General features: G+C 44.4%; 1 protein-coding gene across 1 annotated transcript in view; it reads left to right on the forward strand.

The window, feature by feature from the left end:
• PAPOLG (poly(A) polymerase gamma) overlaps window positions 1-15379 on the forward strand; it is a 34238-nt gene extending 18859 nt beyond the window's left edge. Inside the window, exons 13-22 of the mRNA XM_015425490.1 lie at window positions 330-383; window positions 6379-6498; window positions 7050-7159; window positions 8597-8718; window positions 8807-8985; window positions 9880-9989; window positions 10075-10247; window positions 12470-12523; window positions 14035-14147; window positions 15328-15379. Coding sequence (XP_015280976.1) covers window positions 330-383; window positions 6379-6498; window positions 7050-7159; window positions 8597-8718; window positions 8807-8985; window positions 9880-9989; window positions 10075-10247; window positions 12470-12523; window positions 14035-14133 — 1021 coding nt within the window. The 3' untranslated portion in view covers window positions 14134-14147; window positions 15328-15379. The remainder of the gene's footprint in view (window positions 1-329; window positions 384-6378; window positions 6499-7049; window positions 7160-8596; window positions 8719-8806; window positions 8986-9879; window positions 9990-10074; window positions 10248-12469; window positions 12524-14034; window positions 14148-15327) is intronic.
• Window positions 15380-15699: the final 320 nt, after the last annotated feature.

Below are 15699 nucleotides of genomic sequence, written 5' to 3' on the forward strand. Positions count from 1 at the left end.
TAAGTTTCTAAAATGTATTCTTTCCAGGTGTCCAGCAAATGTTGCTCGTATTCCAAAGCTTTCAAGGTTAATTACCTCAAGTATAACTACAGAAGTAATGCAGCATCTGCACCATGACTTCTGTAATCATTGAACAGGGCCAGAAACAAGAGAGGCAGATCCATAAAGCATTTCCAAAGTAGTTGGCAGTGAGACTAGGAAAGACATGGAAGACACATGTGTGAAGGAAGGGCTTAAGACAAAAAGAGAAGTTTGGCTAGCTTTTGGAAAGATATTGTACTTTCAGCTGTCAAAACTGATTGGATATTGGCAATCTACATTCTTTCCAGGCATTACATTGTATTGATGGCCAGTTCTTCGACTGAAGAGCACCATTTGGAATGGTGAGTCTCTACCAATTATCACTATATATCTAATAATAAACTGGCTGGGCCCCCTTAACAATCACAAAAGCAGCAAAATAGGCCACCCACAGAAAAGATGAGTCTGAACCAATGCTCCTTCTAAGTTGTGGAGTCCTGTGAGCAAAAATTCTACTTAGCTACTGGCATTAAAGTTGTGAGCAGGTGATTTGGCTACTGCATAAATTAGTTTGCTCTGGAGCCATCCTTAGCTAAGACAAAAACATGTGAGCCAGAGGCTAAAAAACTGTGAACTAGCTCACACTAACTCAGCTTAGAGGGAACACTAGTCTGAACCTAAAATGGTGATTTAATAGATAATGCAGAAAATGTTACCCTTGTTGCAATCCTAAACAGAGTTATAACCTTCTGAATCCTTTCCCATCATCAGATGATGCCTGGGGAATATTGAATGTTGGAAGCAGTTGTGCAGTTAAACGAAAAAGGTGGTGATGGGGAGGAAATTGGCCTCCATAATCTCCTGAGAGCACATGGAGGCAGGGGAGAGCCACCAGCAGACCCTGGGTGACCTGGGTTCGAATTCCTACTTCTGCCCTGGGTGACCTTGGGCCCATCAAAACTTCTCTGCCTTGCCTTCCTCACAGAGCTGTTGTTGGAAAATGAGAACAATGTTCTAAAAGTTGCTTTGCGTCCAGACCGGGGGTGGGGGAAGTGGGATAAACATAAATGCATGCAAATGAGGTCTCAGAAGAGGATGGGATTTCCAAATCATTCTCTCTTCCTTTGATTCTTCATAGGACCCACAGCTTGTTACTTTTAATTACAAACTTCATGGTAGTGCCTGTTAGGAAGCAGGAAACAGGAAGGGAGAGACCACCCACAGAAAATGTTTCTGCGCCCTGGAGAGATTCCCTGGGTGTGCAGGGAGGTGTTGGCTTTTACATTTAAAAAGCAAGACCAGCAATCCTCTGCCGAAGCAGCCTGATTTTTTAAAAAACATGTTTATTACTCTTAGAGTTTTGAGTTGATTAAAGGGGGTGGAGGGGGCAGGGGGAGACAAAAGTAGGGAGATTAGCCTGCTTGAATTTATAGTATCCTGGGGGAGGGGATTTGGGTCGGGCACTCATGTAGGATCACAGAATTCAGTTCTGGGAGGAACAACTGGAGCCATGATACAGTGTCTACTCAATGGGAGATCAATAGTGTGATTATTGTGTGAATGTTTTTGTGTGTGAATTATTATTGTTGTGTGTGAATGTTTTACACTATTCATTATGTTTATTAATATTATTGTGTGAATGTTTTACACTATTCATTTCTTGCATACTCTGTGTGCTAAATGCATAAAGAACTGAAAAGTTTGCAGTCTTCCTGCAACTGGGCTGTCAAGTCCCAGAGTGAAGATGTAGTTCTTTTGTGACTTACTTGATAAACATCAAACTCTCCTAAATAGCCCAGGCACATGAGCTTTGAAGTTGATTGTAATCCCATTGATTGTAATCCCATTGATGTGCAGGGATAAAAGTTTCTCAGTATGAATAAATGCCATCACAGTGTGCAGCAATGCCAAAATCGCAGCAGTTGGTAGCATCCTGGGCAATTGTGCTGAAAGCATTTCATACAAGGATAAGTAGCTGGAAGTCTTGAGACTGAATCTGTTTCTATGAAAAAGAGCATAAGAAGAGCCCTGCTGGACCAATGGTCCATCTAGTCCAGCACCCTGTCTCACATATTAGCCAACCAGTTCCTCTGGATAGCCAACAACAGGGCATAGAGGCCGAGGCCTTCCCCTGATGTTGTCTCCTGGCTTTGGGATTCAGAGGATCAGAGCCTCTGAATGTGGAGGGTTCCCCTTAGTCACCATGGCTAGTAGCCATTGATAGACTTATCCTCCATGAATCTACCTAATCCCCTTTTCTAAACTGAAAAGTCCCTGACTCTTCAGCGTTTCTTCATAGGGAAAGTGCTCCAAGCCCCTAATCAACTTGGTTGCCCTCCTCTGTAGTTTTTCCAGCTCTGCAACGTCCTTTTGGAGATCTGGTGACCAGAACTGTAGACAGTATTCCAAATGAGGCCGCACCATAGATCTATATAAGGGCATTACAATATCAGCCATTTTATTCTCAGTCCCTTTCCTAATAATCCATAACATAGAGTTTGCCTTTTTTTTACCACTGCAGCACACTGGGTTGGCACTTTCACTGTGCTAATAAAATGTATTATCTGTCTCCTCTCCTCAGCACTGAAGATGATAGGGTGTATAGGGAGCGGTGTCTGTGGCCAGGTCATACTGGCAGGTGGTTCCCAGGGTGTGCATGAGTGTACCAGTCTTTTGCCTGCCGTTCTCTCCCAGTAGTCTTCCCTAAATTGAGTTGTTCTGTGCTCTCAAGCTTTCTGCCCTAAAGAGAAATCTGTTACATCGTTGGAGAGACTGGACATGTATGATGGAAGAAATTAGAGAAGGTTCAGTACTGTCCCTTTCTGAGTGGTGTCCACAGAAATGTTGCTGTCCCCTTTCTCTGGTAATGGAGGAGGCTGTGTAGGATGAGCTGCGCTTCCCACAAGCTTCGTAGACAGGACGATTTAAGTCAGTGCTAGGTTCTAGTCCGATAGCACCTTCGAGACCGACAAGATTTTCGGGGTAGCAGGCAAGCCGGATCTCGAAAGCTAAGCAGGGCCGACCCTGGCAAGTATTTGGATGGGAGGCGTCCAAAGAATGCCAGGGCCGGGAGGCCGAGGCAGGCTGTCAAACCACTTCTCCGAACATCCTCCATGCCCCAGTAGGAGTCAACAGAGGTTTCCATGACTTTTGGGTATAGGCGCAGACACACACAAAAGGCTAAAAAAATACCACCACCACCCCCAGATTTTCAGGTTATAAGCTTTGACTCTCAAAAGCTCGTACTTTGAAAACCTTGTTGATCTCTAAGGTGCTACTGGGCTCAAATGTAGCTGTTCTACTGCAGACCAGCATGGCTGCCCTCTGAAACCATTTGAATCGGGCAATTCTTTAAACAGCTAATGATGGGATCGATACCTCCATTCTAGTCCTGCCTGCTCTGAAGTCAGGTCCTCTTCTCTCCCTTTCAGAGCCTCTTATCTTATTTCTTCCCCCACCTTTACTTGGTCTTTGAACTCTCTAAAAAATATTTTCTTCAGGAAAGGAATTTAGGACCTACAGTTTGTAGAGGAAGACCCCCTCTCCCCCCCCCTCCCCACTGGCCCCACTGCTGGACCTCCTGATGGCACCTGGTATTTTTGGCCACTGTGTTGACAGAGTGTTGGACTAGATGGGCCAATGGCCTGATCCAACATTTGGCTTCTCCTATGTCCTTAATGGCTTATAAGGTCCAGTCATCCTAGTTAAATTGAGTGTCCTGGGCGGAGGGGTCCAGTACCCAGAACTTTGGCCAACTGACTTCTCAAAAGATCCTTTAGCCTAGCTGTCCACCATGCGGGTAGTGGTTTGCCAGTGGCGTGAACGGGAAGGATGGCCAACTTCCCTCTCCTTGAGCTACAAACGGAGACGGCCATTTGGGAACATTTCAGGCAGGAGCCACATGCCACATCTGAAACTAATGACAGCCAGGCAGGTAGGAGGAGTCCTGGTACAGAGAGAGAGAGGTGCTGCAGACTGTTTCAGATGCTGCTTTCCACTTCCTAACAAGTTCCCCCACAGTGATCTTGGGGGTATCAGGTACACTCCACTGCAGTAGTGGCTGAGATTTCCCAGGCTTGTCTGGCTCCTGGCATGATGCCAGAGCCAGTCTTTTTGTCAACCAACTAACTAATCAAAGGGGAGGGAGTATTTTTCTGTTTGACCGCCAGAGGGCCCCTTACAACTAATGCATCTCCTTTGGCATAGTTTCCTTAAGTAACAGTACATTCTACTTTAGACTTTAGCAAGTGGATCAAGGAAAAACCACTAAAAACTACAATGCATTGTAGCTATAGGGCCTTATCGTCTCCCTCTGCCTCTGATATCTCCCCCCACCTTCCAAAAAGTCTCAGCTCTCCCCTCCCCTGCATACACACTGTCTCTTTTCTCTCTCCCCCCCACACCCGTCCACACAAGCAGAAGCAAACCAGGCCTCCTCAGAACTCAGCTCTTCCTTCAGCAGCCAGCCTCCATCCTCTCCTGCTTCTGTTTTAACAGAGACTTGTTGAGACTATTTATTGTTCTGGTTGGCGGGGAAGATTTCTTCCGTACTGTGTGAAGATGTAGAGCAATCAGGGAATGAGTTGTACTTTCCTCTAGAGCTTTTCCCTATGCGGGGCTGAAGTGCTTTAAGACCCTAGTAGCCCTTAATTAGGACCTAGGTAGCCACCCTCCCCTAGGGGTTACAAGAGTCCTCTCAGTTGCCTGAGATTGTCAAAGGTGAGCTGGCCTCTCCTGTATCTGAAAAATTATCTTGGGAACCACTAAGAAAGAAGCCCGCTGATTCCTTCAGGTGCCTCTAGTGCAGGGGTGTCAAAGTCATTTGTTATGAGGGCTGGACCTGACATAAATGACATAAATGGGTCAGGCCATGTGTGTCATAAAATGTAATGCCAGATAGCGGAGACATAAACTTTATAAAGGACACAAACACAAAGGTGTTTTTTTTTAACTTAAAATAAAAACTTGCTTAAAACATTAGCACTTTTGCAATATTTTGTTTATTTAACAGTGGCTGATTACTGATACCTCTTGCACTGAATTATTGCATCAAAATGTCTGTGCTGTTGCAATCTTGAGTATGCTGTTCAGGTGTGTATCTGTAAGCTGCAAACCTATGATGACGCAGCAGCAGCAGAACTGGAAGAAGCAGCAGAAGACAGCCAGTTCTACTGTGGGCCTGACAGAAGCCCTCCGGGGCTTGATCTGGCCCCCGGGCCACATGTTTGACACCCCTGCTCTAGTGGATGCACTTGTGATTGAACTGGTGACAGCTGTCATGTTACCAAAGAATGGGGACTGTTTTCTCAAGAACAGATATTCTGTATTGTTCCTATTTAAGTCTTATGAAGCTGCAGCCTTACCTGTTAGGGTCTCAGTTTCCTAGTGGCCAGGACTTCCATTCCATGGTTTGAGAGTGTGCTCCGTCTCCCCCCCCCCCAAACCTAGGCAGTTAAGCGTCCTCAAGATTCACAAAGCCATTACCTATCGGACTGGGATGTTTTCCACACAAACATGTCTCCCCATTCCTGCATTTGTATTCCTCCGCCTCTTTCACTCATTTCTGCAGAGGTATTTGCAGTCCAAGGTGCAGAAATACAGTTTGTCATCTCTTGCAGCACAGCATCAGACTTCCCTGTTTCCAGGAATTCCCTTGCTGTGCCACAAGAGGAATCAAACTGTGTTTCTGCCCCTCCGACTGCACGTACCTCTGCGGAAACGAAAGAAAGCAGCAGAGGAATACAGATGTAGGAGCGAGGAGACCTGTTTGTGCAGAAAACATCTCTTATCCTAGAACCTGTCCTGGATTCCATCAATCCACCGTGAAAGGATTCTTCATGGAAAGTTCTGTCTCTGGTTGGGGGATGGCAAGAAGCTGTGTTTTTCTGCCCCCCAAAAAGTTTGGTATTGGTGACTCTTAAAAACATTGCCCTTATACTTTTTTGTCTTCAAATTCTGTAGTTGAAAATGTCTGCCTCTTACTCTAACCAGCCAAATGTGGAGAACAGTTGATACCTGGTATTGAGCTGAACTTTTATTGGAGATACATGTAACCAGAACAATTATTTAGACTTCTGCAAGAATTCTTATTAAGATTACTCTACATACTTAAATTATTAAAACATTTCAGTTAGTTGAGATGAATTGTTAGATTCTGGGCTTATGAAACTGGGATAAAAAATCAAGAACTATGGACCAACTAGCAAAGCAGATGTACTCAGTGTAAATCTTAAACTTATAATGTCTGTTACATTTAGCATGTTACTACTCACTTGGGCCACATGGTGTCACATTTCAACTGGTTGTTAGGAGTATCCGGCCACCTTTCAGCAAAATATTGAACATTTTATTTCATAGGGTTGGCCTAGTGGAATCTAAAATCCGTGTGCTTGTTGGGAACTTGGAGCGGAATGAATTTATAACAATTGCACATGTAAATCCACAGTCCTTCCCTGGGACCAGAGAACAATACAAAGAGTGAGTTAAAAGTTTTGTGGGTTTCTTTCACCGTGAGGCATGCCTCAATGAATGGGGCAGAATTTCATATTGGGAAATGTGTGTTTGGTGTTGTAACTCCATTGAAGAGGAGGATTAGCTGAGGGTAGGATGCTTAATCTTCCTTGAATCTGCTAGTTTTCCCGAAAATGTCCCCTGCTGTGCCGCCCCATTGTTGCCAGGCCTCTTCCAGTGTCAGAGCCCAGGAAGGAGAAAGATCGTAAAGGGAAGTAGCATTTTACAGGGAGGCATTTGTGTGTTTCGGGGAGAGGAGGTTAAGCATCTCCTTCTGATTCTCCAGTGCAAGTAGTCCCCAGTTGTGTTAGGTGAGCGGGAACATGGGATTGCAACCCCTGTGTTGCCTTCATGAAGTATACTTCCCACATAATGTAATAACCTCCAGAGATCTGTCAAAGAGACCATCATTGTACATAAGCAGTACTAAAGCTAACTTGCAGTAAACTTAACCCTTATAACTATAATGGCGGCATTGTCTAAACCAGTCACTGCCAGTTTACATGCTGTCATTTCAGGAGCAGCTATGTATCCATGTGGTTCCTTGGAATAATTTTTAAGAAAGCGGAGAATGCAGAGGGTGTGAATATTGACTTAACCTATGATATCCAGTCATTCACAGATACAGGTAAATCCTTTTTCTAGATCCTGTTCTGAACAGCATATAAGATTCTCCACTGAAGAGAAGCTCTGTCTATATGTGTTTAAACAGGGCCTACATATAAATTAGTGCCTATGCTAACTCGGTGGGCCAGGACTGAGGCATATGGCTGTGCAGTCTCTGTCCTTACCTGTGCATACATAAAACCAGGATTAAAGGTCCAGATTCCAGTGGAAGGGGGAGTAGTCTATCCCTCGTATAATAGCAGTCTTCTTCCAGTGCTCACCCTATTCTGTGAGGTTTACAACATAGGATAGGGAAGAAGTATCATATGTAATACCTTGCTCTTACTGCATTGTTTTCTATTGTTGCAATTCCATTTTCTGCATTGCTTGACATGTCTGATACTTTCTTGCATGATTTATAATTTTGTATTCCTACTCCTCTTGCATTAGATGTCTTGTGCTATTTGATTGTATTGTTCTACACTGTAATTTGCCCTGAGTCTCAGGTGGTTTCCACATTGGGATGGGCTTGTGTGGTTTCCCCTTTTCTGGTGTGGCTGCAGATAAAGTGCAGCAGCAACAGGGCTTCCTTGCTCCAGCAGTGCTCCCCTTCCTGGGTCACTGGGGCTTTTGTATTTTTTTCTTAGAAAATCATCACTAGAATATATTGCTGTGCCATTGTAACGATGGGTGTCGTGGGTCCTCTGAATTGCCAGCTTTCATTTTTTTAAAAAGTCCCTGGCCTGTTCTGTTTCAAAGATGTTCCTTTCATCCTTACCTCTGCAAGGAAATGGGGTAGAAACTGATTTGTTTAAAATGAAAGCTGAGAATTCAGAGAACCCGTTCTACATATTGTCACAATAGCATAACAATATTCTAGTGCTTCAAAAAAGAAAAAAAGCCCCCCTGTTGGTGGGTGTGGAAATGGTGACTACATGGTTAGGGGGAAATTCCTGCCATGCGGATAGGGAAACCTGAATTTTCCCACCCACACAGCAGCCATCCAGGCTTTACCGTGCTCTTTCTGAGCAGAGCTGCGGGAATCTGGGAGATGCGCGGATGCTCCATGATGCTGTGGGGAAGCGTGAAAAAAACCTCACTTCCCAACAGCAATGAATGTGGAATGGGTAAACCATATAGAAATGGCACCAGTGAGAAAGGTAGGCTACGAACTGAACTAAGTGTGCATTATGCTAAGGGCCATTGGAACTCTTTGAAAACTAAAGCTTTGGTGCTAATGCACAGGTGTTGAGTATAGTATTGAGCTTTAGCACAGGACAGAACTGAGTAGCTATGTCTCGCTCCAGCTGCAGCAGAAGAGCTGACTGTATTTCCCACGAACGTTTGTACCATGAATAAAGCTTTGTTGGTCTTAAAGGCACCACTGGACTCAAACTTTGTATTGCAGTGTGTCTTTCACTTGAGTTGCAGACATGCTCTCAATTCCGTTGACATTTAGTTTACAGGCAGGCAAATAACATCAGCATGTTGAAAGAAGGTATGAAAATTGAAGCTACTCATGTGAAGAAGAAACAGCTTCATTATTACTTGCCTACAGATGTCTTGCAAAGGAGGAAAAAGGTATAATCAAACTCCTGACTTACCTGTTTCATTGAACACTTTAAAAGTTCAGACGTGGCAACAGAGTGCTAAGCCAAACTTTTCCCAGCAGAGTATGCCAGATATTGGTCAGAACACTTGTCGGCTTGTGTTGAAAAGGGCATCTGTGGACGAAGGCTGCTTGGACGGTTACAGGAACGTAGATGTTGGAACGCAATACAGAGCCACTCCACTGTTCAGCCGGGTGGCGGAACTCTGCAGTACTTCTACTTTGAAAGAAACTGGAAGGTGGGCAGGCTGCATGAGAGTCACAGTAAAACCTTTTGGAGCAGGGTTGAGGAGTTTCCCATGTTGGGAATCACTGGTCTTGTACCTTGAAGGCTGACATATTAGAAATATTGGTTGCCATGTTGGAAGTCTCACTGCTCATTAAGTCATTGCAGTGCTCAGCTACTCCTCTGTTGGATAATGTCCGGAGTTGGGTCCACTCTGATACTTTTCCGTCTGCTCCCTCTCCCCAGCACATGTGTCGAGCACAGTGCTTGTTACAGGAATGGTGTGGTCACCATCTTGCTTTGTCTCCATCCCACATTGGTAGGCTGGAGAGCTGCCTGAGTGAAGCTTATTACATGTTTACTTTTTATACTAGTATCACACTGGAATGTGGATTCTCTGTATTGTTGAAATGATGCTGAGGTAGCATAAGAGTAGGGCTTAGGCCCAAGGAGTCTGGCCTGTGGCTAACATGATGTGTGTGAAAGGTCCTGGGTTCGTATCCTAGACTAGTCCTGCCTGGGACAAGGGTGTTGGATGGCTGTATATTCACAGGGCTGAGTACATGCTTTTGTATGTCCAAAGTTCCATATTCAGTCCCTGGCAGCAGAGTTGTGAACTTGAGATGAGTAGAAGATGTTGGGGAAAGAATCTTGCCTGAATCAAGTTGGAAACTGCTGGCTTTCAGGCAGTTTCTTATGCAAGTGACAAAGCATTACATGCAGAAGGTCCCGGTTAAAAAGATCAGGTAGTCAATGAGCTAAAAGACCCCTGCCTTGAGACCCTGGATCTCCACTGTTAGAGTAGACAATAAACCTTTGATCTGGTTTTAGTAAGCATTTTATGTTAAGTATCATGTCATAAGTCCTGTGGTGCAGGCTATAATTCCATGATCCTTGTCTTTAACAGGAATGCTGCTCTTCAAAGAACCACCATCTTCACAAGTCAAGAGAAACCATCAAGGGTCACTCAGCCTTTGCATCCTGTACCAGGGGCCTCCATTCCAATGATTGGTTCACGTACGTATTTGAAAAAAAAAAGTGAGGGTTTTCTTTTGCAAGTGCATAAGTGAGTCTCAGTATGGCTTTTGTTTACTTTTGGCAGGGCTGGACTCTGCAGTGGCGATGGAAGTAACTCCGCCTCCAAGTGCCTGCAGCACCTCCACAGTTGCCAGGCAAAACACTGTTCCTCCAGTAATTGCACCCATCTCTACTCACAAGAGAAGCCATTCGCCTTGTTCAAAAGAATGCTTTAAAAAGCTGAAAGATGGAGGAAAGGTAAGGAGTTCTTGGCACTCAGAAGTGCTGGTGCTTGTTTTGCTTCATGGCAGTCCCAGCTGAAAGCGGGCATTAGGAGATTAGGTGATTATTTATTTTATTTATCACATATATTTATTAAATAGGTGGAAGGTGCTAGAGAAAGACATCTGAAAAGCCACTGCTGTTCAGCCCAATAAATGTACAGAGTTAGATGGACCAGAGATAATCTCAATATCTAAAGTCAGCAGGACTGAGGGGTGCATAGGCTATCTTTCAGGGTTTAAAGTTACATACTGTATCAGTCCCTGGATTGCAACCTTAAGCAGAGTAAGTTTTTGCTGTTGAATAAAATTGCTTAATATTGGGCTGCCTTCTTTTTGTAACTATTCGGGCCTTTTAGAAACATAGTACTAGAAGGGACCTGGAGGGTCATCTAGTCCAACGCAGGAAATTCATGACCCCCCCCCAGTCCCCCAGTGACCCCCTGCCCTATGCCCAGAGGAAGGCAAAAAGCCTCCAGGATCCCTGGGCCAATCTGGCCTGGAGGAAAATTCCTTCCTGACCCCAAGTGGTGATCAGGTTTTACAAATGTCATCCCTTCAGTCATGAAAGGTTTAAGCTTTCTGTAAACTGATAAACAAGTTTAGCATAAAGCCAGTTAGGTGTCAGGTAGAATATTCCCACCGGAAGGGGGGAGGTTTTATTCTTAATGAGGTGACTTTAAGATTGACTATTGGATAATCCATAGATTGGAGATAGTACATGCTATTCTGCACATACGCAAGGAGTGGAGCTTTGGGGGATTCTGTTCCTTCCTTAGGGTCACACACACACAGTGAGGAAACAAAGATGGAGCAGAACTAGAAAGATGAGTGAGTTAGGCTGTTACGATTTTCTTTCCATGTAACCCTTTTCATAATTTTGTCGTAAACTTTTTCTTAGACACTAAACACACATGTGTCTGTGATGCTTATTCCTCTGCGCTTCATTCACTCTGCTAAATAAATATCCAGCAAGACTGAACTTGATCTGGTTAATTGCCTGTAATTGTGGATTTTGTACAGTGTTGAATTGTAGCAGTGCATCTGTGGTGGGGGTTAGGCATCACCCTTTTGGCTGCAGGCTCCTTAGCTAATTTTAATGACCAACCGCCTAACGCACACACTCCCCGGAGTAAACTCTCAAAGAATCAAATCAGTTTCTTGTCTCCCTTGAAAGACCACCTTTTGTCTAATTCCTGTGGAGTTGAGATGCAGAAACGAGAAGGCAACACTACTCCAAAGAGCCTCAGACGTTTTTCTCCTCCTCTCCTCCTGCAAGTCCCCAAATGCTTTGAACTTGCAGACACTTTACAGTTATGTTCCTGTAACAGACTGACTTGGAGAAAAGGGGCAAAGTGTTAGGGGGTTTTTTTAGTTGGGTCTGGGTTCCCCTGACCTGACTGTCATTGCCCTCACTCAAATGGCAGATGCTGGATATTAATATATCAGACACCCCTGGTCCCTGATCCTGGTTGGGACCGTGGCATGGGTAAAAGAGGGTCTTCAGCATCCACCCCGTGCTGTTTTCCCAATCCCAGGTAGCCCAGAGGGGTGTCTTTCCCATTGTGGGGCTGCACATGTTCTGTGGGCAACTTATGAAAAATCTGGTGTCTAGTTTGGCCCTACATACCATTAGACTAAAGAGCTGCGGTGGCTCAAGTGGTTAAGATGCTGAACTGCGGGCTGTGGAAGGTCAGTAGCTCAGCAGTTCGAGACCCGACTGTGCCGCATGACGACGTGAGCTCCCATCTCTAGTTCCAGCTCCTGCCAACTTAGCAGTTCGAAAGCAAGAAATTGCAAGTAGATAAATAGGTACCACTTTGGTGGGAAGGTAACAGCGTTCCGTGCGCCTTGGTGTTTAGTCATGCCAGCCACGGAAACGTCTTTGGACAGCGCTGGCTCTTCGGCTTTGAAACGGAGATGAGCACCGCAACCCTAGAGTCGGACTCGACTGGCTTTTGAGCAAGGGAACCTTTACCTTTACCTTTTACCATTAGACATAAGAATGTCTTCAAAATGGGTGTGTATAGGATTATGTTTCAAGGCTTTAAAAAGGTAGCAAAAAACAAATCGCCTCATCCTTTCACTTGTAAAGCTGTTCATTTCAGACAGTAATTCAGCTGTTCCATTAAAGTGTTCATTTTTCCTTGCATTGAATTGCGTAGTAGAATCTTTTTGTCTGTATTTTTTTCTTTTCAGTGTAGTCATGAAGACTCTACTCCTGTTCTGCCTTCTGACACATTGAGATCGCAGGTACTGTCTGAACCTATATTTATCCTTTTTCTTTCAAAGATTGAGATGTGTTTAAAAAACAGTCGCTCCTGGAGCCTAAAAAGGTATCTTGCTTGACTGTTAATGTAGAACCAAATGTTTCCAGTAAAATTTGCATAAATAGATTTGTATACAAACTATATCAGCTCCATATCCTGTAGGTGTCAAGAAACCAATATCTAGGTATTGTGGAGGGACTTTTTGCTGATTTCTCCATTACCAGTGTATCAGCACAATGTTTTCTGTCAAAGCTTTTTTGTATTGTCAGGGGGCTGAGGATGTCAACCCGGAAAATGTACAGGCTCTTATGGGATGTGTCTTGCAGATAAAACTGCTTGTGACTCAAATGCCATGGTTGGGATGGTTTGGTCTTGGGAGGCAATTGGAGCGGTGCTGTATGAATGGCTTTCAGTTGGCGAGACCTGATAGAGCAAACAAGCTGTTTAGAAGTGTGAAGCCCGCCAGACTGAAGCTTGGCAATTGCCATTTGTGGCTAGTTCTGTTTAGCTGGGCAGGTTGGTCATGTGGGTCTAGGAAGTGACAAATGCTTCTCTGAGAGAGAGAGTGTAGTCCTGGCCATTTGGAAAGAAGCGGGTCATGAGACACCCTTCCCCAAGAAGGCATATCTGAATGATCTGATGGCCAGGACTTTATTTTGGGTCAAGGGCCTCAAACAGGTGGTGGCTACACAGCTTCAAGCAGTCTTGGAGGAGACAGATTATGTAGCCCCATTTCTGGAGCCACCGGCTGGGTTGGGAGTGGGGCCATTGTACTTTAATGAGGCTGCCATTATGTGGCTGTGTAATTACAGAAAGTGGTGCTGGGAACTGCTGCTGCTCAGCTCCCTGGCATTTATACTGTGGGGTCCCACTGGGACTCATCTTGGCCCCTATCCTTTTTAACATCTACACAAGATCATTGAGGAGTGATTGCCTTGGGATTTCAGCCACAAATATGTTGATGACACCTAACAGCTGGATATTACAGGTCTATTCCGTATCGTTCAGCCGGCCAGTTAAGGACCTGCTGCCTGTGCTCCCACCTGCAGAGGTTAAGCTGGTAGAATTAGTGTTGGTGCCTCACCTTTGAAATACCTTCCCACTTGAAGCTCGCCTGCCCTAATGTCATTTAGGCATCGGCTCAAAGGATTTTTCGCTGCTCAGATATTTTAATTGAAATTCTAGTTTGTCTTTTGTAGTTATGGTTTTGTGGCCTGCGTAGTATTTTTATGACTTAACATTTTATGAGCACTCCTTTAAACTACCCGAATGTCTACTTCATAGGCCATAAATAATTTTATTGCTGGCTTTTGATGGTTTTTTAAAATCTTATTTTAGTGTTTCTACTTTTGGCCACATTGACAGGTCTCTAGAGAGGTGGCCTATAAATCCAAAAAAAGAAGAAAATATCTTACTGAGCTTACAGCTATTTTGATCGGCTGTTAAATTAAATTCCAGGATGTTTGGTTTAACACTTGCATTTGCCTTCTACAGCGACTTTCCAGTAAAGAATTGCCAGATTCATCTTCTCCGGTTCCTGCAAGTAGTGTTCGTGTAATTAAAAACTCCATCAGACTGACTCTTAATCGGTAGCTATGCCTCTCCAGGTAACAATCATAGTACTGAAGCATGTAACAGCAATGAGAAAGTGCTCTATTTCATATACTTGCCTGGGATCAAATTATTGCAATGAGAGCAAATGTGGTGTAGTGATTGAAGTGCCTAACTAGGATCTGAAAGACCTGGGTTTGAATTCCCACTCTGCCATGGATGCTTGCTGTAAAATGAGGCAGGAAGAACAATGTTACAGCAGTTTGGGGAGTTAAGTGGGGTATAAATGTCTAAATAAATATGCTTTGCGTGACAGCCATGGCAAAGACCTTTATCTCATAGACCTACATAGGATTAAATTACTATAGCCATACTCATCTTTAGTGTGTGACTAGGTAGAGTCATGGCTCAGCAGCGTAGTGGCTGCACGGCATGAAGAAAGCCCCAAGGTTCAATCCCCAGCATCTCCAGTAATAAATAAATAAATCTAGTACTAGATGATGTTACAGACCTCTACATAAGACACTAGAGAGCCACTGCCACTCAGAGTAGACAATACTGACCTTGATGGACAAATGGAACACGGTGTGGGGGGCAGTGATGCTCTGTATTCTGGGGGGCAGGCAGTGGGAGGGCTTCTGGAGTTCTGGCCCCGCTGATGGACCTCCTGTTGGCATCTGGGTTTTGGGCACTGTGTGACACAGTGTTGGACTAGATGACCATTGGCCTGATCCAGCATGGCTTCTCTTATGTTCTCAGTGGTCTGATTAGTATAGGGCAGCTTCACATGGAGAGAATTGCTGCAGCAAATTACAAAGCCATGTATGTAAAAACGGTACAAGATATGCAGGGTTGAGAAAGACTTCTGTCTAAAACAGTGCTGGACTTGCTGATTTCGTTCTGACTGTATCAGATCCTTGGTTCAATCTCCAATTATATGCCTTTGCCAAGTATCGTCCATAAAGATTTATAGCTCAGTAATGGAGCAAATGTGTTGTCTACAAAACGTCCTGCACATTCAGTTCCCAGGATCTTGGGTAGCAGTGTTGGGGAAGTGTTTGCTTGAGACCTTGTAGAGGTACTGTGAGTCAGTGTAGGAATACTAGGGGTAGGTAGGTCAGGAGCCCTTCTTTGTGTTAAGGTCTTGTGGGTGCTAGTGGCTGTCACAGCATAAGCTTAGCTATTCCTATCCTTTTAAAAAGAGTATTAATTTTCTGTAAACATCTTTCCCTGCAGGTCTTGAGCTGTCGTGTCTGTTGCAGAATCTCCGGGCCACTCTCCACAACACACCATAGCCTTTGAGTGTGCCTCTAACCTTGTTCTCTTGGACTGAGTCAACTTCATCTTCACTGTGCAGATGCACAGCTTTATTTTAAGTCTTGTATTTGAATTGTTTGTCTTGAGTAGAACTTATTTTGTTACAGAAAAATTCCAAAAAAAATTGTATTGTGCTTATTTTCCTTAAAGGGCGTTGGAAACGCAGACTGCTTTGCTCTGCAGTAATCCCACTCACTTCAGTGGGAGGACCCAGAGGCTGACACGTTACAAAGCCCTCTTGTCCACGTGGACTCTATCAGATGTGTAAGGGGAGCTTTGTGCCTCCTCATG

Source organism: Gekko japonicus, unplaced genomic scaffold (genome assembly GCF_001447785.1).
Source record: "Gekko japonicus isolate JY-2015 unplaced genomic scaffold, Gekko_japonicus_V1.1 scaffold480, whole genome shotgun sequence".
In the NCBI taxonomy this organism is placed as follows: Eukaryota; Metazoa; Chordata; class Lepidosauria; order Squamata; family Gekkonidae; genus Gekko; species Gekko japonicus.